Here is a 22,171-nt window from a genome sequence, read left to right on the forward strand (position 1 = left end):
TCGCGTCAATCTTCCAGGCCTTTTTTTCATGTTAGTTTTTAGTCGGAGAGTCTAGCGGCAAAGCGAACAAATCCGTGGCAAAACATATACCAGGAAGCTTGCAAGAAATGGGCTCCAGAGTGACGACTACGACGAGCGAAATCAGCAGAGCGCACAAGCTGATGGTGGAGCGCGGCGAGAAACTGGGCCAGCTTGAAGACAAAGCCGAGAAAATGCGAAGTGAAGCGGAAAACTTCTCAACATCGGCCCACGATCTCATGCTCAAGTACAAAGACAAGAAATGGTACCAATTGTGAAGTGTTTACATGTTATCCTTACTGTACAGTTTTCCGTTCTAGACTAGTCCTATAGTCAATAGATGAGGCGCGGAGTGACAATCGATTTAGAAAGTAAAGGGTGATTGTTGTTGCGCGATTTAATCATGACTGAGGGAGGGTAGATGGAAGACAGTTCGGATCGATTGTCGCTCATTGCCGTGCTATAAATTCTTAAACTTAACGCGAATTGTGATATTCTATTCTGCCTGAGGATAGATTTAACTTGTATTATCATTTAATACTGTTTAAAGAAGAGCACATGGTTTTCGCACCCAGAATATAATTCATACAATTGTATGTAACTTAAAAATGTGTTATTGTAGATTTTTAAAGAAAACGTAGCAAATTTGTACCTTTGCTACTTTATTATTTTAGGAGCATTTTAAAGGGTGAAGAGAAACGCAAACTATTATTTTATCAAGCCACGATTCGACAAATGTTGCATCAGACGCAAACACAAACTTCTTTTAATTTCAAAAAATTGATACCTAGTTTTTGTAAGAAAGTACACGTTTGTGATCCACTTTTTCTTTCCCGACAAAACAATCTGGTCCGATCAACTTTCGTTGCCGTTTAATTTCTTTCTTGGCGTTGCAGCAAATACATTAGTGTCGAATGGGGGCTTGTTTAACCATTAGTTTACGGTTTGATGTAAGTACACCTACTCTAAAAAAGAAAGTAAATCTAAGTCATATATTCAAATCCTTGTAGGATAGAATTTAAACAAACTACATTTAACTTATTTTTATTTGTTTTGTACTTTTTTATTGTACGTTTTTGTTATTATTGCATTACATTGTTTACTAGTCAGTTAATCTTGCGAAAGTTCTCTGAGATTTAATTGAAACACTTTGTACATAATACTAGGACTTTAGACGCAAGTAGTCAATGTAAATATGTATAACTACCGAAATTGTTTCTTTTACCTGTTAAAACAATGTTAGGTATTTGGAAGACAATAAGCTGTACGTTTTCTTCTATCTTTCATTCCCTATTGATTTTTCACAGATGTATTCAAGTTCGGCGGTAACATTTATCATTTGGACCGATTTTGTTGATTACATTTTTATTTGAATTTTTAGACCAAACGGCAAATGTCATCGCAGCTACTTGCTTGTGTGCTTCTTAACTTTTGTAAATTATTTCATGTCTTCCTACTTCTCCATTTAATAATGATAATGCCAAATGTACCTATAATCTCACAAAATCAAATAAGAGATGTGACATACATGTTTGTAGATGGTAGAATGGTTGTTGCCATAGAAACATTCGGTTAGTGAAAAAAAATCTTGTACTAACATCTGTATTTTGTACAGATTGCGCTGGGTCCCACATGGGCCTCCAGAATTTTGGGAAAACTTTTATAATATCGCTGAAAATTATTTTCACAAGTCCAGGCCCATCTCAATCTGCTATGTAGCTATAAATATCGTTTTTGTTTAAGCAAAACACTGTTTGTAGATTTAGGCGAAATTGTTTCCATTTCTATATATTTTATTTGATGTTATCTTTTATGCATATTCTATTCGGAACGGGAACAATTGTTAAATATCACGCGAACAGAGGCGCTGCGACCTTTGTGAGCACAAAGATGGAGCGTATCGGAAGAATGTCTCTTCAATTTGGATTTCTTCGTTTTCATTCCATTTGCATTGGATTCATCCTAAATTGTTATGATGCTATTTAGTGACACAGAAAAATTATATTATTGTTCTATAAATAAAGGAAGGTTTGTTTTTAAACGTTTTTCATTTATTTTCGCAGTTTATTGAACTAATTACTTGTACAAAACAATTATGTAATACAAAACTTGGTACCTACATAATAAACACATTCGAACCGTTAGAATAAAAAAACTGCGAGTTTAAACACTTTGGTTTGCATTAGCATAAAACGACAGCGGAGTGAATTACGTTTTTTAGTCTTTTTTACCTTTGCCTCCACTTCTTATCGCCTCAATTCGTTCGAGCAACGGTGGATGCGAGTGGTGCCATGAAGAATAAAGATAATCGTAAATCGGAAAGCCTAAGTTATCTTTATTAAGTTGTACCAATGCACTGACGAGATGTGGCGCATTACCCAGAGCGACAGCAAACGAGTCCGCTTGGAATTCGAATCGTCGGGAAAGACAAGTCAATACAAAACTCAGAAAAGCATTATAGGGCAACATAACGTACTGCACGACAATGTACAGGCCTACGAGAACCGGCTGGGTGTTGTAGAAACCCAAAGCTTTATAAATCGCCGGAAATTTAAACAAGTACGAGAATCCCGCAAACAAAAGAAACAGATTGATTTGTAAAGCGAGGAAATTTTTTGTGATGTGATTAAAATGCCAGTGTCCCAATTCGTGCGACAAGACAGCCACGATCTCGTCGTTATTGCAGCCTGTCCCGTCGTCCTTGGCCAGCAACGTGTCAAACAGAACAATCCGTTTTGAGTTGAATAAACCGTAAAAGTACGCATTACTGTGCGAGGATCGCTTGGATCCTTCAACGACGTATAATTGAGTTAGAGGAAACTTGAGTTGTGATGCTAAATTCTCGATTCGCGTTCTCAATTCACCCTCTGGGAGAGGGGTGTACTTGTCAAACAAAGGAGCAATAAGTGATGGATAGATGGTGTACATAATGAAACAAATCGCGCATACAACTATCCAAAGCCATACAAAAAAATATTCGCCGCCGCTTCTAATTGTGACAACAATTACAGAAGATATCATCATTGTGAAAATTTGGCTCAAAATGAAGGCCTTGATTTTATCCCAAATGAAAAATCCGCTCGTTTGCTTATTAAAACCAAAGTTCTCTTCAAGAACAAAAGTATTATAAATTGTTAAAGGCAAATCCACAATTGTTAAAATTGTTGTTAAAATAAATAACCAAATGCAACTAGTTAGAACTTCGCCCCCAAACGTGTTAATTGATTGGGAATAATCCCATACTTTTGGTAAAATACCAAAGTAGATGATTACTGTTGACTCCAGAACAGAAAACGTATCTTTCACAAATCCAAACTTGCTCTTTGCCAACATGTATGATCTTGCTTTATTGAATGTATCTTTAGGCATTGTACTTTTTAATTCTGCTGGAACTTCTGTCGTAGCCGCTCCTTTCTTGTACTGAAATTTTATCATTAAAAAAGAAAACACGATGTTTTTTTAAATTAGGTTACTTGTCTGATGGATAAATACAACTCCCACAAATATTCTGCCCATAAGAAAAATAAAATTGCGTATTTAACCGTCACTTCGTTTATGGGAATCATTTTTGGATACGTTTTGTGTAAGCGCGTTTTTTTAACCGATTAACAACAAAAAATCATTACAGAACTTCGGAACATAAAATTCCAGGTTAACATGAGAAATGACAGGTTGACCGGTTGACGTTGACAGGTTGTCACTAGAAAACAAACTTTTGTTGGCAGCACTTGCTTAGTAACACATTTCTTGCCCCGCCCATTTTTAGTAACTTTCAGGATGTTACGTTGCACAAAAAAAGAATAACGATGACGAACTTCCCTCCCATACTTCCCGCTCTTTCAGTTTTATTTCCCGGCCGAAAATGGCGGCAGTAGAAGGTACAGGCGTGACTACAGGTCAACCTAATTTACAAAAACAAGATTTATTAAAATTGGTAAGCTTTGGTGATGTATGAAAGTATAAAAAATATTGGTCTTGAGTTCAAATTGATACCGATCGACTAATTTTTTTTGACATAACCTCAACTCCAACATACAGTGACACATCTGGTACTCTTGTAGGACGTGACAAAATTAACAGCCCTATCACCCGAAGTTATAAGTCGGCAAGCAACTATAAACATCGGTACTATCGGGCACGTAGCTCACGGGAAATCTACAGTTGTTAAAGCCATATCTGGGGTACAAACTGTAAGATTCAAAAATGAACTGGAGCGCAATATTACAATCAAATTGGGTGAGTTTTCATCATGCGCTATTTTAACTTTTAACCAATAAAAGAGATAATATGTGTTCCTCTACTGCTAATACACGCATCCGATAGTTCTTTTTAACTTTCTAATTGTTGGTCATTAATTCAACACATAACACAACACATTGATGGATTACTGATCTTTCTTCACCACAAATGTGTAACCTATACTGAGTTTTTTGATTTTTTTTTCTACATTTTCTTTTCAAGTTTGCACATGTACACACACAAGTTTTTACATTGTTTTTTTTTTTCATTGAAAATTGAAGAAACCACTTGATTTATTACAATTATGGTTCATTTACTGTAAGAATGTGCAAGTTAAACAGTTAAAAAAAATTGCTGATAAAATATTTTAAACCGTGTTGACTTCCCATATAATGTTATTTTTTGGTCAGTTTTTCTATTTTGCGTTTATAACAGAGCTATTACAATACCAAAAACAGTATCGTAACAGCTGAAAGCGATTCTATAATAGCAATAGTACAATTTAGGGATATTATGTTGGTACTGACAAAAACCTCTAAAGTTTAGAGGATTCTGGCAGCGTCAGCCAATACCGTCGAATATCCCAAAGTCGACAAGTGTTTCATGAGTGTTTCAATTGTTTTTTTTTTTCGACACTGTCAGAATTTGAGAATTTTCTCCTATGTGAACGGATTTTGATAAATGTCACCACTTGTCAAAACGAAACGTCAACCTAATTTTAAAGATTTAAAGCGATTTGGAGCCTTTAAGGCGTTCGTTGACCAAAAAAACGTTGTATTCAACTCGTTCCTGTGTCAATTGGGCTTTTTTGGCACTCGTGGGCCTTTAAAACGCTCGTTTCACTCGCGTTTTAAACTGGCCCACTCGTGCCAAAAAACCCCAATTTACACCAGAACTCGTCAAATAAACTACTACTTGCCAACCCTCATAAAATTCCCCAGAATTTTAAAATTCTACTTTTGATTTAAAAATGGCTCAAAATGTGCAAAATAGAAAAAATAGTACGGTGTGATCAAGAATGACTGAATCTGTTGGTAACAATGAAATTTGGCAAATTTGAAATTTACCATCAAAGGTTCATTTTTGTAATAGCATAAACATAACCGGCATAACCAAAAATGTTTTCAATGTCGTCTCAAGTTAAAAAATCCGGTCAATGCCAATTACAAGACAAAAAACACCAGTACTTTTCAATTGTTTCATTGCCAACAGACTCAGTCATTGTTGATCACACTGTATAAAAAAACTCGTTTCATAAGGCGTTTATTTCATTCGTCCTTTATAAAACTTGCGCTTCGCGACTCGTTTTATAAACTTGGACTCGTGAAATAAACACTTCCTTATAAAACTCGTTTTTTAATATACTATTACGTAAAGTAAAAAAACGTTCACAACTTAGTTCTTGCAATGGATATAAGGCTTGAAAAACTTGTGAGTGTTAGTGCAGTGTTAAATCCACAATCGTTACATCGAACTGATAGTTTCTTTATAAATAGTAGAATCTTATTGTTGATGTAAATAATTCCACTCTGATTGGTCATATTTTTGAAATCATTTTGTGGCTTTATAGAGAGGCTCCAGTTCGATGAGAACGGTAAAATCACTTGGCCGAAACATCTTCGAGGCATGCAAGTGGACTTGAAAAACTTAACAAAAGAACATCACATGCCAATTGAACGAAGAGGTGTAAAAAGAAAATGGCACAACAGGAATGGTGAAGCAGAAATAAACAAGAAGAAGCCTGATGAATATGTCGTTGAAAATATTTTGAAACATAAATTGCGTGACGGCAAACCTATGTTTTTGGTGAAGTGGAAAAACTATACGAGCAAATGCAACACTTGGGAGCCTGCGGAACATTTGAACCACTGTCCGCATATTCTGATGAATTATTTTGCTGAAAAGCTAAATGTAAACATCAAATTCTATTTCACACAGAAGTTTTTAAAAACTGTCGATTTGACGACACTGCCGAACAAAGTGTGGCTGCTGCGAGAGCTGATACAGTTAATAGACGCTCCGCGTAAAGGACCAAAATCTAGTAAAGTCGGCCAGATGCAGAACGCTATGACGATGTACATGTTGGCCGTAAAGAGAGAAGCTCAGTTGGAGAAACTACAGCTGTGGGAAAAGTACATAAATTGCAGCGCTAAAGAAGCCGCGATTATTAAAGTCGAAAATAACGTCGACTTGGCGGAACCCCCTCAAGATTTCGTTTACGTCAACGAATACATAGCGGGCAACAAGGTGACACTGCCGTATCAACCGATGAGCGGTTGCGATTGCGACGAATGCGGACCCAGAAAGAAGCAGTGCTGCGGTCGGCAAAGCCCCAACAGTTTCACCTACCGCAAACGCGACAAAATCAACATAATTCCCGGCATGGCAATACACGAATGCAACGACCTCTGCAAGTGCAACGCGGACTGCAGAAACCGGGTGGTGCAGAAGGGGCGCAAAGTCCCTCTGTGCATCTTCCGAACCAGCAACGGCTGCGGCTGGGGTGTGAAAGCTTTGCGTAAAATACCTTACGGCGAATTCATCTGCGAATATGTGGGTGAAGTGATCACGCACGAGGAGGCGGAAGAGAGAGGGCAGACTTACGACGCTCGAGGTCTGACGTATCTCTTCGATTTGGACTACAATTCGAAGGATAATCCTTACACGGTGGACGCGGCGAAGTATGGAAACGTTTCGCATTTTATCAATCACTCTTGCGACCCGAATTTGGCAGTTTGGGCCGTTTGGATCAACTGTTCAGATCCTAATCTGCCCCGGTTGGCGCTGTTCGCGCTAAGGGAAATCGAGAAAGGGGAAGAACTGACTTTCGACTACATGACTAATAATATGGGATCCGCTTCGAACACGCCGGAAAAGTCTAGACAAAAACTACAAACTCCTGAAAAAGATCAGGTCTTATCGGCAAAGTCTATCTGTAAATGTTCGGCCGATTCGTGCCGACGATATCTGTTTGGGTAACGAATGTTAATAAGAAAATAAGTTAAAAAAAAATAGTACATGTTAAACGTTTATTGAATTGTTGTAGATGTAGGTAGTTATCGTGATTTTTATTTTAAACGAAAGTGATGTTTTTAAGGTGTTCGTGAAACTACCAATTTTTTGATCTGTTACAATAACCAGAATAAATACAAATACGTAGAAGTACGTACATTTTAATTACGTTTCGTAGTGTTATATAAGGGTAATATTTGTGTTGCACTGCCTGTTCATGATAGATCTGTTGACATGTAACTTATTAGCTGATTTTTTATCTTAATAAATTTTAATAATAAAAAATCATTTTCCATTTCAATATAAATGCCATGTCGTGATGTACTCACCAAAAAATAATTTCTTTTACTTGGGTATTTGTACCTTGAATGACAAAGACAATAAAAACAAAGAGGAAGTCTTTAAAAATTTAGTGTAAGAACTTGTGAAGTGTACATATCAAATCTGCCGTGTTAAATTACAAATTTCACATATCTGAATCTTAAATAAAACCAAATTGAATTTTTAAATGTGGTGTTTCTTTCGTAATAGAGCAGCAAGTCCAGCGAGAATGTTTCTATTACCGATGTGGCCTTTTAAATCAGTCTGTTTGAATTTTGTTTGTTCGTTAAAGGATACGCCAATGCGAAAATCTACAAATGCGACAATCCCAAATGTCCCAGACCGGCGTGCTACATTTCCGGAGCTTCATCAAAAGATGACAGCTTCCCCTGTTTACGTCCCGCTTGCACCGGCCGTTTCCAATTAGTTCGTCACGTGAGCTTCGTCGATTGTCCCGGTCACGACATTCTTATGGCCACCATGCTTAACGGAGCCGCCGTTATGGATGCCGCGCTGCTGCTTATAGCCGGTAAAAAACCTAATCTTAAAATGGCGTAAGTGCGAATATTGATGAGAGCTTCAACAGGCAACGAATCCTGTCCCCAACCGCAAACCAGCGAACATCTAGCCGCAATCGAAATCATGAAACTGAAACACATTATAATTTTGCAAAACAAGATCGATTTGGTGAAGGAAGGACAAGCCAAAGAGCAACATGAACAGATCGTCAAGTTTGTGCAAGGAACCGTAGCCGAGGGAGCGCCGATCATTCCGATCTCGGCACAGTTGAAATACAACATTGAAGCAAGTGGCGCGGATGGGGTTTAATTCTTTGTTGTAATTCGTAACTTGCAGGTTTTATGCGAATACATTACGAAGAAGATTCCGATTCCTACAAGAGATTTCACATCGCAACCGCGTCTTATTGTGATTCGGTCGTTCGATGTGAACAAACCTGGTTGCGAAGTGAACGATCTTAAAGGTGGTGTTGCCGGTGGCAGTATATTAAGAGGAGTTTTGAAAGTGGGGCAAGAAATAGAAGTAGGTGTACACTTGAATTTGAAGAAACAAAATTTTATTTTACCCACAACCTGTTGTATGATAACCGGCCTGTTCATTTCATTCAAAATGCCTTATGAAAATGTTTCCGAGAAAGAGTCAACTTCCGCCGATGAGGGCGCTTCACTAAAAATAATCAATACGCAATATAACAACACTATAAACACAAAAACCACGAACAATAAGGAAAAAATGTACGAATTTAATTTCAAAGCAGCAAAAAACAAGGAGTTTTTCACTTCAAATTCAAAATGTCATTTGAATAAGAAAAATTTTCGGTGACAAAAACTTAAGATGAATAATATCCCCAAAAAAGCGCTCTGCGGAGATCACTGAAACTACACTTTTGAATAGGCCGGTTATAATACGGCAGGTCGTGATTTTACCATACAATTAAGAATTGGTACCAAGGGGGCATAATGTTTGAGTGACTTCTACTATTCTTCGACTTTTAAACTTATAGGTGAGACCCGGTTTAGTTAGCAAAGATTCGGAGGGTAAGCTGACTTGCCGCCCCATCTTCTCCCGCATCGTCTCCCTCTATACTGAACAAAACGAATTGCAATTCGCCGTTCCCGGAGGTCTGATCGGGGTAGGTACCAAAATCGAACCGACTTTGTGTCGTGCAGATCGTCTGGTCGGTCAAGTGTTGGGCGCTGTGGGAGCCCTGCCCAGCATCTTCATCGAATTGGAGGTGATATTGTGCACCTTGCGTAACTTCTTTGATTATATTTATGATTATGCAGGTGAGCTATTACCTCCTTAAACGTTTGCTCGGTGTCCGTACGGAAGGCGACAAGAAGGGGGCAAAAGTCCAGAAGTTATCCAAGAGTGAAGTGTTGCTAGTCAATATAGGTTCTTTGAGTACCGGCGGACGGGTGGTCGCTACTAAAGCTGATTTAGTTAAAATTGCCCTCACCAATCCCGTCTGTACGGAAGTCGGCGAGAAAATTGCGCTCAGCAGACGTGTGGAGAAACATTGGCGACTCATCGGATGGGGACAAATCCGCGGAGGGGAGACCATCGAACCCTCCACCAACTAAACACCAATCTAGAGTTTTCTCGTATAGACGTATTTTAGTTCGTTTTATTACTATCTATATACTTTCTAACAGGTTACAGCAGCCATTAACATACTTGGTATTTATTTAGAGTTTGGTGTTTAAAGGTTTTATTCTAGTTATTTTAAATAAAATAGAAATAATGATCACTTTAAATGGTAGTTTTAATTTGAATGACCCCAAATGTATCCAAATCGATAATCGTAAAAAGCTTAATACGTTTTTGCAAAAAGGACATGAACAGATTTTAACGCACCTAATTATTTCAAGGTAAGAAGTGTTTTTGCGCACATGCAAGAAGTAAAATACGTTTTCGGGTGTAATTTTATTGGATAACTATGCAACTTCTATCATGATACAATAACTGTTTAAACTGGAGCAGTGAGGATTTCTTTATACTTCTTAATTTTGCTGGCCACACTCATATCGACGTATCGATCGCCGATGCTAACGACCATGCCCCCGATTATTCCAGGGTCTACTCTGGCAGTCAAGAATATAGTTTCTTTTGATTTAACAAATGTCTTCAAAACTGCTTCAAGCTTTTGCTTTTGTGCAGCATCCAACTCCCTAGCAGTTACAACTTCGCATGTAATCTAAAAAAGATTCTTGTATTACATAAAAATTAATTATAATGCAGTACTTCTCCGCGGTGCGCCGCCATAATAAGTTTGAAAGCATCAATAACTTTATCAACATTCTTTAAGCGACCATTCTCAGCAAGAAGTTGTAGTAAATTTGAAGCTTCTGGATTAAGAGAGATTTGCCCAGTGATACTTTTCAAAATATCCACTTTGACAGCGCGTTTAACCGTTGGATTTTTAATAAACTCGCGAAGTTTAGAATCTGACTGAACAGCATTTTGGAATTTTATAAGATCCTTTTCGACAACCTCTAAGGTTTTTTGTTTGGTGGCAGCTGAGTATAAAGCAGTGGCATAACGGCCATCAATACCGAAAAGTTGAAGTGGAGGTTTGATCAACTGATTCGCAACATTGCTAGTGCTGAATGAACGTACCTAAAACGTGAAGAAAATGTTTGGATGGTTCATTATGTAACAAAATTTTGCAAAATAAACGTGAACGCAACGCTTAAATATGTGTGTTATTTCGTACTTACGAGCATTGAAAGCTTATTGGATGCCATTTTAGATTCTCTTGATGATTAAAAATATTTAAATGGCAAAATTGAAAACGATGGCAAGTGGCCCCAGCACCCCTAAAACGTCACCCAACAGGGATTTTCTATTTTCTTTGCGTGTTAGTTGGATGTCATTTTATTATATTGGTAATATGTGGAATATGCAAAATGTCAGGATTGTTAATAATTTTTTGTAGAAAATAAACGCCAAAAATGCTGTGTTTTTAAGGTTTTATTTATGATCGATATTTTGGGTACTATGATCCACGGTTTTAACACAATACTAAAATAATATACTCGGTGGAATTCGACTCTTTGGTTACAGTTGGTAGGTTGGTACCGCTCCCCTCCCATCTGACGAGCCCCATGTTGATCGGCATTGAACTATGTTGTACAGAAACTGATTAGAATGAATGATTTAAGTTAATTGCAATTTCACCAAAACATCAAATTTTCATCCAATGTGAATACATATCAGTAGTCGCACGAATTATTACCAATGCCAAGCGTAACCTCTAAGATGCTTAAGGTGACTGAAATAATAACTCCACCTTGCAAAGTTTTATTTTGAATTATTTTTAGGAAAAGGGCCAACTAAAATTTGAAGACAAATGGCCCCAGATGCGCCCTATCGTTCTGAAACTGCTAAAACAAGAACCAGTTTCACCTTCAGAATGGCAGGAGTTGTTTTATGATGTTCATTTGGTATGTTTGTGGGATGAAAAAGGAGCTGTAAAGCTTCGAGATCACCTTCAAGAAGATATAGTCCAATTTATTAAACAAGCCCAAGCTAGAGTACTAGCTCAGAGACAAGAAGAGGCATTGTTGAAAGCTTACATAGTGGAATGGAGAAAGTTTTTTACACAGTGCAACTATTTACCAACTCCTTTCAAACAGTTAGAAACTGCTTTGCAAGGAAAAACGCCATCTGGCAGTGGTAGTGTACAAAGCAGCAGTGGCAAGAAAGCACCTGCAGAAGAGAGTATAGTTAGGAAATTGATGCTTGATTCTTGGAATCAGAGCATTTTTAAAGATATCAAACACCGACTTCAAGATAGTGCTATGAAACTGGTACATGCAGAAAGAAATGGGGAAGCATTTGATTCTCAATTGGTGATAGGTAAATTTACTTAACAAAAACATTTATTCAGTGAAAAAAAAAAGTAATTTAATAGTTTGCATTTCTTTTCAAAGTGAGCTAACAAACCATTTGCAAATAATGTTTCTCTAATTTTACCTTTTTTTTACATATAGATAAGGTGCAAAAAACAACCTTACTGAAATTACATAATTATATTTAACATGCAGTGCTATCAAGAAGTTTACACCATATGGAATTTTTTTTTGTTGATTGATTTGGTAATTACTATAGCGATCGTCGCTGCTTGTCTAACGACTAAAAATACGACTGATGAAAGTTATCACGTGGCTTCTTGTATAAGTCAAATTTTGCATGTTACAAAAACTTAAAATGGTGTTTGCGTTGATTATATCGAAAAAAGTTGCAGGAGAAAGTTGAACAAAAAAATTGAAATTTTTGTCAAGTTGATTGAGCAGAAAATGTCTGGCTTAGTAAATTTGAATTTTAAACATCTTAAACTTGCTATAATTTTTATCATGAGAATTTGTATGTATGAAGACTCAGTCTTCTAGTTTTGTAACGCTGTAGGCAGCGTTAGCAGACAGTACATAGTTGAAAACAAATTTTTAAGACATTCAGAACTAGTTTTCTACAGATATGGAACAGAACATCGTCGCGTAACAATTTTTTGTTGCGTGTCGAAGATACGGTGTCTCAAGGTTGAGGCGTAACGTAACATCACCGCGTATCATGGGCGCGAACATAATGCCGTTCCATCATTCTTGACGTTATTTAAAATTGACTGACCGCAGACTAAACGCTACTTTCCTGTCCAGACTTGCACACATGAGTGCGTAACATTTTTTTTATGCGACTCAGAAAGACCGACAACTAATGTTAACGCTGTTACGGAGTGTCGTCCAGACTTGATACGCATCGATGTTCCGTTGCATGTCTGTACGCTCCTTTATAAGCGTCTGAGATCATTTGTTCCAGGTGTCAGAGAGTCCTACGTGAATCTTTGTTCAAACACGTTCGATAGATTGAAAATATATCGAGAAAATTTTGAAGCAGCGTACATTCAAAGCACCGAAATGTTCTACAGGTTGAAAGCCCCTGAACAGTTGGAAACCAATGGCGTTCAAGCTTACATGAGATACGCCGATAGCAAATTAAGAGAGGAGGAGGCACGAGCGCAGCGCTATCTTGAAGCTGGAAGCAACGGAGTTATCCAATGTTGCGTCAAAGTTTTAGTCAGTAATACCCTTTCTGTTCTTTTGGCGGAATGCGCACCTTTAATCAAAGCCGGCGAAACAGAGAGATTGCAGTTAATGTTTAGACTGTTAGAACGAGTTCCTGAAGGGGTCCAACCGATGCTGACTGAATTAGAAAATCACATAACTCAAGCCGGTTTAGCGGATATGGTTGCCGCCGCCGACATAATTACGCAAGATTCGGAAAAATACGTCGAGAGGCTGTTGGAATTATTTAGAAAATTCAGTAAACTGGTTCACGATGCGTTTTCAGACGATCCTCGGTTTTTAACGGCAAGGGATAAAGCTTTTAAGGCCGTAGTTAATGATACGACTGTATTTAGGTTAGAACTGAACACCGGCAGAAACGCCGGCGGTAAGGTTGTAGCTCCCGAAAGTAAATGTCCAGAGTTGTTAGCCAATTACTGCGATATGTTACTAAGACGAACGCCCTTATCTAAACGTCTGACAAGCGAAGAAATCGAGACGCGACTGAAAGACGTCTTGCTAGTTCTTAAGTATATTTCTAATAAGGATGTTTTCATGCGTTACCACAAAGCCCATTTAACGAGAAGACTTATTCTAGATGCGAGGTAATAAGTCGTTTGTTCGATTACGTCAGCTCTAATTGGCATCGGATTTATTTTCAGCGCCGACAGTGAAAAAGAGGAAGATATGGTGGAGTGGTTGCGAGAGGTTGGAATGCCTGCCGATTACGTAAATAAATTAGCTAGAATGTTTCAAGATATTAAAGTTAGTGAAGATTTAAACGGTCAATTTAGAACTTCAACAGCTAGACACGACGCTATAAATATCAAAATCTTAAATGCTGGTGCTTGGGCACGAGGGTCAGAACGTGTCACAGTCAGTCTACCTGTTGAACTAGAGGATTACATACCTGAAGTGGAGGAATTTTACAAAAAGAAACACTCGGGAAGAAAATTACAATGGTAACTTATATTTTCTATATTTCTGTGTCCTTTTTAAAAAGAAGTGTCGCTTTCTTAGGTACCATCATATGAGCAACGGAACTATTACTTTTGCGACTAATGGAGGTAAATTTGATTTGGACGTGACCACATTTCAAATGGCTGTGCTTTTTGCATGGAATCAACGACCACATGACAAAATTACGTACGAAAATCTTCGATTAGCAACTGAACTACCGGATGGTGAATTAAGACGAACTCTATGGTCTTTAGTAGCATTTCCGAAATTAAAAAGGCAGTTGCTGTTATTTTCACCAAACGTTACCGCACCAAAAGACTTTACGGAACACACCATTTTTTGGGTTAATCAAGACTTTGCACTTATTAAAAATGCAAAACCACAGAAAAGGGGAAAGGTAAAGATCTTTTTCCCTTATTGTGGTGTCTTTTAAAAAATGTCAAATTTGTTGGTGACTGTTTCAATGTGTTTTATTTCTAGGTCAATTTAATAGGTCGATTGCAGTTAAGTACTGAAAGGTCACAGATGGAAGATAATCAGTCTATTGTACAATTAAGAATTCTCAGAACTCAGGAAGCGATAATAAAAATATTAAAAATGCGTAAAAGAATATCAAATGCGTCATTACAAACTGAGTTGGTAGATATCTTGAAAAATATGTTTCTTCCCTCGAAAAAAATGATCAAAGAACAACTCGAATGGTTGATTGAACACAAATACATGAGAAGGGATGATGATGATATTAATACTTTTATTTATATGGCATAATACATAAAATTGTTATGAACAATAAAACATTTGTTATATACCTTAAAGTGTGTTTACCCAAACCAGCATTTTTTTTCCTAATTTGTCCAGATCTGTTCGGTTTAACTAGTTTAACCAGTCAAGTGGTTAAAGTTGATCAATTAGCTTCTGGTTAAATCGACCACAAAAATTAACCGGTTCACCTGCTCGACCGGTGAAATTGATTAGTCAATGAAACAAGAGACGGTAATTGGAGTTTCATAGTTTAACAAATTATTGTGTTAACTAATTAACCAAGTCAACTGGTTTAGCCCTCAGATAACTAACCGAGTTAAACCCTTCAACCGGTTAAATCAGGTCAACTGTACAGACCTACAATTAACCGGTTTAACCATCAACAAATTAACCAGGTTAATCACTTGAACTGGTAAATAATTTAAACCGTACAGCCCTAGTCGACATAACTTATCGAATATTTGTAATTATTTTATGTTGGTAGGTTGGTACTGTGTGTTTTGTGATGATGTGTTTTGCACAGCTGGCAGTGGCAGTTGAAGTGAAAATATAATTGTAAGGTAATAAAATTGATATATTTTATTATTTATAAATTGAATCCTAATTTTTATGGTTTTAGAATAATGCCTGAGAGTCCAAAGAAAACAAATATAAAATGGCATCACCCGTCGGAGGTCATGAAACTCCACAAACTAAAATTAAAAAAGAAAGCTCTTCAAGCGCGAATCGCAGGAAGTGTTTTAAAGAAAACTGTTGACGATGCTGCTGACAAAAATTCAGCTTTGGAAGACATAATTTCAGCAAAAAAGCGTAAAAATCCTTTTGTTAAAAATAATGAAAACAAGAAAACAAAACCAGATGTACCTTCAAGTGTGGAAGAATCATCAGATAATACTCTATTCAAACTTTTACACCAAAGCGCTGCAAATACGTCATTGAATACGACATCGTTAACAACATTTGAGAATATTTTAAACAAAGATGTCGATACTGAGGTAGTAGTTGTTAAAGCAAAAGGCCAAACTGAAATCCCAGTTGATTGGGCATTGAAGAGTAAAATAAGACTCTGGTCTGTTCAGCCATTTTCTTGGAGCCAAAAATTGAAAATAGGTGAAGAGGCTTCAGGAACAACAGGATTTGTTAGGTGTTTGGATAAAAGTTGCCTTACAAATTTAGATACATCTCCAAATTCAAAGTTCCATCAGTGTTGTCTATATTGGCAACAACCGTCGCTCCCATGGCTCAAACTTTTTCCACGAATGACAGGAAAGGTTTCTGATTCTGATTCCAGTATTGTTACAAACCCTACAGTGAAATCTAGCTTACAAGAAGCCTGGAAGGACAGTTTGCGATCGTTATTTCAGTTGATAAGGACAAAACAGTGTCCATATTTTTACGTATGTTCAAATAATTTTACGGTATTGTTTCGCGCAGCCGGAATATGCGGTGAAAGTGACGTACATGCTTTGGTCACACCTACGACGAGAGGTTTTCGTCATATGCTCAAACAAGAAGAGATCGAATTCAGCATGCCTTTGAAGAAGAAAAGGACGTCAGATCAGGGATATGAGACGCTGGATTCCACCACTGGGGACTTAATCGAGGCGAATGCGGAAGACGAAGAGGAGTCACCAGATGAACAATGGCTTAAAAGTATGGGAATAAATGCAGAGGATATTAAACAAATCAATTATACACAAGTAAGAAGACAAATAAATTAATGAAACGGTTAATAATGATTTGATTTGTTGACAGGCCAAGATTGTGCACAAAGCAGAATGTGAGGTTGACAACAGCGAGCAAAGCTTAGTTTTGATAGAGGGCGTGGAAGTACACGCCCTCTATAATTTCCTAATTAATTGCAAAAGTGCCACGTCGCCCACGGGACCTTTAGCGGGCGTCCCTCCGACGCTTCTGGCACCCGTGGCCTTTAACGGAGCTACTTTAAAAGCTTTAAAAGTAAGAGAGAGCAAAGTTCACGTTGACAACTCCAATTATTATTCATTGGAAATATCGGGACCGATTTTGCCAGGCACAATTCATAACTTATTTTCAATTAATCCACCTGAACACAGTATGAGCGCCACGTTCGTAAATGTGGTGTCTACGTTGCCTTTTAGTAAAATTTTAAGAGAACATGACAATTCTGACGCTTCTAAAAGAAATATTATTTTTGACAAAGAAAATTTATCAGACTGTGGACTAAGTAGTAAAATTCTTGAACTATTTTGTAAGTCAGATGGTTGTGTGACGAATCTCGAATGTCTTAAATATAGTGGTGATAACACGTACACGTGGACGTAATCCTAATTTTATTGTGATTAATATTTATTATTTTTTTAATAAAGGAAATTTGATTTTAAGGTTTTATATTATTTTTTATTATTCATAAGTACAAGTTGCTGGGTGAAGGGTTTAACTTTGATACTGCCAACTTTACAGGTAAGTCTAAAGACTTCATAAGCTGAATAACTGAATGTGTGTTAATAGAGTCTAAAGGGGAATTGTCCATGTAAACTACAAATAACGTCGATTTCAAACCGGTGTGACTTGAAAATGATAAAACTTCTGCCCCTAATCCTGAGACCAAATTTGGTGACTCTAATTTTTTACAATTGAAAACATCACCAGCATTTTCTGTAGACAGAACTCTAATTAAATTTTCAGGTTTTTCTGATAAATCTAAATTTTGATAAGCTGCTATTGGTTCACAAGTCACTGCATAAATATTTTTAGCAACTTTAAGCCACTCTACAAGTTCTTCAACTATCTACAAACATAATAACAAACAATGATTTTTTCTTTATTAACTTTATACACACCTCTCCTGTTGTGATGTCTTTTTGAATATAAGTGACAATATATTTGCCATTTGACAACTTGTATACTTGAATACTGCCACTTTCTAAATTACAGTAAGGTTTTTGAGAAGCTAAAATGAGTGAACGAAATAAGTTCAAAACTTTACTGCCTTCAACAAAAATCACGGTATTGAGGTCTGAAGGAACTTTAACGTCACCAATCCAATTCAAGTCTGGCCTAAAAATTGTGTAGTTAAGTTGTTTTAGGCATAATCGTTTTTTTAAAATGTACTTGACATAATCTGGATATTCCTCGTAATCGTCATCGATCAGTGCTCTCGTTGAAGGTTCCACAATTTCACCGAAAACCATTTTATTCACCTTTGCAAATTTGTTGTTATCTTTATTAACTTTTAAAAAATAATGACTTGTAGTTTCGTAAACATAACCTCAAACCTATTGTCAATTGTCACCCATGCATTTATTTTGTTTATTTGTCATCTGTCAAAAAATGAAAGTGGCGGGTGCACGTTAGATACAAATAAATCAATGGAATGTTTCAATCAAGATTGAAATTAATTTGTTTGACCAGCAAGCAGATGCAGATTTAGTTATTTTGGAATAACTCTTATTGTATATTCCAATATAAGGTCAGATTCTGATTGTCTTATACTCAAAACGTAAATAAAAGTGTTTTTCTATAATTGATTCAAAAAATTGAAATTCACGCATAGTTATCTGTGCCTGAAGTGGGTCATTTTCTGACGTGTATTTTTTTTTTGCATTGTTAGTAAGATCGAAACCATAGAAACCATACAAAACAGTGTGTGAAATGCGTTGAAATGCAATTTCACGCATACGACTATTTCTGTTTTTCATTTCACGCACTATTTTTTATTAGTTACCTAGCAACATGATCACTGCATTGAAACTTCAGAGTTCCTTCAAAAATTTTAATTTTTAATTTCAATTTTTTGAATCAATTATAGAAAAAATATTGTTTATATTTCGTGCGCGAAGATGTTTTTGTGCATTCAAAGGCTTATACTGCCTCGACCTTCGTTGTTTTGTTTAAATAAATTACATATTAGAAAATTTGCGTTACTTCCACGTTGTGTTTTTGTCGGTTGATTTACGTGTTATACGTAAATCAATGACAATACGAGATACTAATTCAAAATGCTCTTCAAATTTTGACAATTTTTCATAACATACAATTTTTTCTGAAAAATTACTTTTTTTTTTTCATTAAAATATTATTTGCTGTGTTTAATGTTTTGTTTGTCGGATATTCTTTGGCAAAGAATAAGTTAAATAACACATTAATACAACATGATATCAAAAATTTTTTCTAAGACAATGAATTACTTAATCATATTAATAAAATTGAAAGTGAGTCGTTTTTTGTGCCGGTCAGTGTATTTCAATATATTTTTTTCTTAACCTTGAAGTTATCCAGTTAAAATTATTGGAAGATTTGGCACAAATTTCGTTGCCCGCCTATGAGGATTGTTTGTTTCGCCAATGCTGATAAGCGAAGAAGAAAAAACAAATGCAAGAAAACTTTCACTTGTTTTTTGCTAACTTATGCAGACCGGCTAACTGCTGCGCCCGTTACTGTGACCTATAATGATAACGGTGGAAGAGAAAAAAGAGAATCATATTGTAGATATTAAACGAAAACAATTTTAATAATAAATATTTTAAACTGACCCTAATGAATCACCAATAGGTACCTAAGATAATGACAAAATGTCTCCTAAAATTATTGTACTAATTAATTAATGTAGAGTAGGTAATCACTAATCATTACACGAATTGTTCAAACTGACGCCCGTTATTGTCAATACAATAATGAAAGCGCCGACAAAATGATTCTTCCACTCTTTCCAACATACCTCCGTTACTGCGAATTGTTGTGGTAGCATTTTTCACCCGTTCTTTTAAAACTACAATTGTAGCAGTTGGGATCGAATACGAAGTCCTTCATGTAGGTAGCCCCACAAGAAGTCGCGTGGAAATTCACTCCCGCACGTTTCACCATACACTACACAATATCTATGCATTCACTATTCGAAAATAAACATTTTCACAAAATTTTAGCTCAAATTACAGAACCAACATGTAAACACCTGCCTCGTGCATTCGGTTAAAACTAACTAAAAATGTATCCTCTCTACCTCGGCCGCAGTGCGAAAAAACTTTATTCTAAAAACACAATGTTTTGCGTCGATTTTACAAAAAGTATTATTTCACGGTCACTGTCATTGGGTTAAATAACTAGAAAATAGACAGCTGCTTAATTTATGGGGAGGAAAAGTACTGAAATACAATATCGTTGTTCTTGACGAGATCTGTCACTGGTTAAAATTAATGTACTTATTTCTGAGACACGTTGTATATTGTAGGTACAGTGTATTCTCTCTTAGCGGACACTCCTCACAAGCGGACCCCTCTTTTAAACGGACGATTTTTTTGCAACCGGCCATTCCATATGCTATTATTAATAAAAAAATTCTCTTAAGCGGACTCTTTTAAAACCGGACACGGACAGTGATTCTTCAATCGAAACTCTCTTGCATGGACAGCATGCATCTTAATGCCACGCTGACACTTGCAACATTTGTGATATCGATATGGGAAATTGTTAAATATGCAGGTTCAGGCACGTTCGGCCATTTCATTGTTTATTTTTTAGTCATTCTGTTAATAAGAAATGCCACTATGTACGTACAGTAGTGCAGTTCACAATCAGGTGTCCTGATGTTACATTTTGAAAGTATTTCACTAAAACAGTTTAATTTAAAGCAGAAAATATTAGATGATTACTTCACTCAGAATTAAAATTATTTTGTCAAAAACAAATCGGTATTATGTATCTAATTATAAGTGTATTTCATATTCTGTGTCCATTTGAAAAAAAATAGTACATAGTTTATTTAACGAGTTCGTGGGTAAATTGGGCTTTTTTTTTTGGCATGAGTGGCATTTCACTCGCGTTTTAAAATAAAGGCCCACGAGTACCAAAAAAAGCCCAATTTACACACGAACGAGCTGAATACAACATTTTTTTGTTCGACGAACCCCTTAAAGGCTCCAAATCTCTTAAAATCTTTGAAATTAGCTTGACATTTTGTTTTTGTATAATAAGTTGTGACGTTTATCAAAATTTTGTACAGTAGTGAACTATATTACTGTACTCAAAATCGTACAGTAATAGGTCACTTTACAGCATAGCAACCATTACTGTACGATTTTGTAAAATCGTTTGGCATTTAAATACTCCCTGACGCTCGTACTTAAACTTGCCTTACTCGTCTAGTAAACGTCCACTTTTCTGAATTTGTAATGTAATCTACTATTTTTCCTCAGAAACGGACGCTTCTATTAAGCGGACAAACTTTCTTAGGTGGACGCCTCTCTTGAGTGGACAAATTCTGTGCGACCGATGGTGTCCGCTTATGAGAGAATACACTGTATATTGTTTTTCATTCACCATAACTTCTGTAAAAATGCACCAACGTGAATGATTCCTTGTATAAAACATTTATGACTCAAATCCTATTAATATAATTATATCAAAGCCTATTAATCTTGATGCAAACCGGTTCAGCTATTTTGAAAATATGCGAAATTTTACACATGTGAAGTGTTAATAAAAATCGACCCAAGAGTGGGGTATTAAATCATGATATCACAATACATAGTATATTTCAAACCAAGGTAAGAAAGTGCTTTCTTGCAGACCGCAGGCAAAGATTATAAACCGAGCCGTAGGCGAGGTTTGTAAGTGCCCAAAGTCTCCAAGGTTTGAATACTATTTTTTTCCCTACCGCCACACGTTGAAAAAAGTAAAAAAAAGATGGTTATATTCCTGATTAAAACGAAAATTTTGAGAATTGAATAGTAGGCTGGGTTATTTGTTTAATTTAACTTGTCATCGCATTTGAAGATTTGACGTTTCTTCGAAAATTTGATATAAACAGAAGTTGTAGTACCTACCTAGCTTATCTGTTTATTTTCCAGATTATATGATTGATCTACCAACTTGCTTTATTGAATTGGCTTTCATTTATCAATAACTTATGTCACTTTTGACATTTGTATTTTGGTACAGTTTACCATAAACATTTCATGATTAACTTTCTTACCTTAGCGAAAAAGTTGAATTTTCTTACCTCAAATGAGGTATCCACAGCCCACATTTCTAACCGGTAGGGAAAAAATTCTGTTTATTTTCCCTAAATTCCCAAATTTTACCTCAAATTTGCAATTAAATGTCTTTTTGTGATTTTGTGAGTTATTTTTATTTAAAAGAAAACTGTTATAACATATAACTGATATCTAATATTACGAGTACAATACTATATTATTCAACGAGCGTATAATGATGGCTATTACTCATGGAGGATGATTTTGTGTTACGACCCGAAGACAAGTGACATAATACATTCGAGTGTGTAATAACCATTATCC

The 22,171-nt window shown here is 36.3% G+C and overlaps 7 protein-coding genes across 13 annotated transcripts in view; 4 read left to right on the forward strand and 3 right to left on the reverse strand.

Moving 5' to 3' along the window:
- Window positions 1-2,059, forward strand: part of Tomosyn (syntaxin-binding protein tomosyn) — an 86,037-nt gene extending 83,978 nt beyond the window's left edge. For all 5 annotated transcript variants that reach the window (XM_069053761.1, XM_069053763.1, XM_069053762.1 and 2 more), the window contains one exon: window positions 43-2,059. In XM_069053761.1, coding sequence (XP_068909862.1) covers window positions 43-296 — 254 coding nt within the window. In that variant the 3' untranslated portion in view covers window positions 297-2,059. The remainder of the gene's footprint in view (window positions 1-42) is intronic.
- Window positions 2,048-3,717, reverse strand: LOC138135127 (CAAX prenyl protease 1 homolog). The gene is made up of 2 exons (XM_069053775.1): window positions 3,492-3,717; window positions 2,048-3,438 (listed from the first exon to the last, which is right to left on the reverse strand). Exons 1-2 carry the CDS (start codon window positions 3,582-3,584, stop codon window positions 2,236-2,238), a joined length of 1,296 nt encoding a protein of 431 aa, XP_068909876.1. The 5' UTR covers window positions 3,585-3,717; the 3' UTR covers window positions 2,048-2,235.
- Window positions 3,718-3,792: 75 nt separating this feature from the next.
- LOC138135123 (eukaryotic translation initiation factor 2 subunit 3, X-linked-like) lies at window positions 3,793-9,866 on the forward strand. Of its 2 annotated transcripts, XM_069053769.1 has the most exons (7): window positions 3,793-3,952; window positions 4,080-4,254; window positions 7,883-8,119; window positions 8,177-8,394; window positions 8,446-8,631; window positions 9,113-9,343; window positions 9,396-9,866. In XM_069053769.1, the coding sequence occupies exons 1-7, from the start codon at window positions 3,881-3,883 to the stop codon at window positions 9,690-9,692; spliced, it is 1,416 nt and encodes a 471-aa protein (XP_068909870.1). In that variant the 5' UTR covers window positions 3,793-3,880; the 3' UTR covers window positions 9,693-9,866. The 2 variants fall into 2 exon arrangements, with proteins under 2 accessions (XP_068909870.1, XP_068909869.1); XM_069053768.1 differs by lacking the exons at window positions 7,883-8,119; window positions 8,177-8,394; window positions 8,446-8,631; window positions 9,113-9,343; window positions 9,396-9,866 and adding an exon at window positions 5,828-7,594.
- A 150-nt stretch (window positions 9,867-10,016) lies between these two features.
- ATPsynO (ATP synthase subunit O, mitochondrial) lies at window positions 10,017-10,987 on the reverse strand. Its single transcript, XM_069053780.1, has 3 exons — window positions 10,830-10,987; window positions 10,354-10,728; window positions 10,017-10,306 (listed from the first exon to the last, which is right to left on the reverse strand). The coding sequence occupies exons 1-3, from the start codon at window positions 10,854-10,856 to the stop codon at window positions 10,079-10,081; spliced, it is 630 nt and encodes a 209-aa protein (XP_068909881.1). The 5' UTR covers window positions 10,857-10,987; the 3' UTR covers window positions 10,017-10,078.
- A 122-nt stretch (window positions 10,988-11,109) lies between these two features.
- Cul5 (cullin 5) lies at window positions 11,110-14,947 on the forward strand. Its single transcript, XM_069053767.1, has 6 exons — window positions 11,110-11,379; window positions 11,433-11,970; window positions 12,928-13,777; window positions 13,835-14,134; window positions 14,193-14,529; window positions 14,613-14,947. Exons 1-6 carry the CDS (start codon window positions 11,350-11,352, stop codon window positions 14,898-14,900), a joined length of 2,343 nt encoding a protein of 780 aa, XP_068909868.1. The 5' UTR covers window positions 11,110-11,349; the 3' UTR covers window positions 14,901-14,947.
- A 413-nt stretch (window positions 14,948-15,360) lies between these two features.
- Window positions 15,361-17,257, forward strand: hd (humpty dumpty). Of its 2 annotated transcripts, none has more exons than XM_069053771.1 (3): window positions 15,361-15,454; window positions 15,514-16,594; window positions 16,650-17,257. In XM_069053771.1, exons 2-3 carry the CDS (start codon window positions 15,518-15,520, stop codon window positions 17,196-17,198), a joined length of 1,626 nt encoding a protein of 541 aa, XP_068909872.1. In that variant the 5' UTR covers window positions 15,361-15,454; window positions 15,514-15,517; the 3' UTR covers window positions 17,199-17,257. The 2 variants fall into 2 exon arrangements, with proteins under 2 accessions (XP_068909872.1, XP_068909873.1); XM_069053772.1 differs by having other exon boundaries at window positions 15,390-15,449.
- Window positions 17,247-18,182, reverse strand: PSMG1 (Proteasome assembly chaperone 1). The gene is made up of 3 exons (XM_069053779.1): window positions 17,988-18,182; window positions 17,717-17,933; window positions 17,247-17,664 (listed from the first exon to the last, which is right to left on the reverse strand). The coding sequence occupies exons 1-3, from the start codon at window positions 18,065-18,067 to the stop codon at window positions 17,281-17,283; spliced, it is 681 nt and encodes a 226-aa protein (XP_068909880.1). The 5' UTR covers window positions 18,068-18,182; the 3' UTR covers window positions 17,247-17,280.
- Window positions 18,183-22,171: the final 3,989 nt, after the last annotated feature.

Source organism: Tenebrio molitor, chromosome 7 (genome assembly GCF_963966145.1).
Source record: "Tenebrio molitor chromosome 7, icTenMoli1.1, whole genome shotgun sequence".
Taxonomy (NCBI): Eukaryota; Metazoa; Arthropoda; class Insecta; order Coleoptera; family Tenebrionidae; genus Tenebrio; species Tenebrio molitor.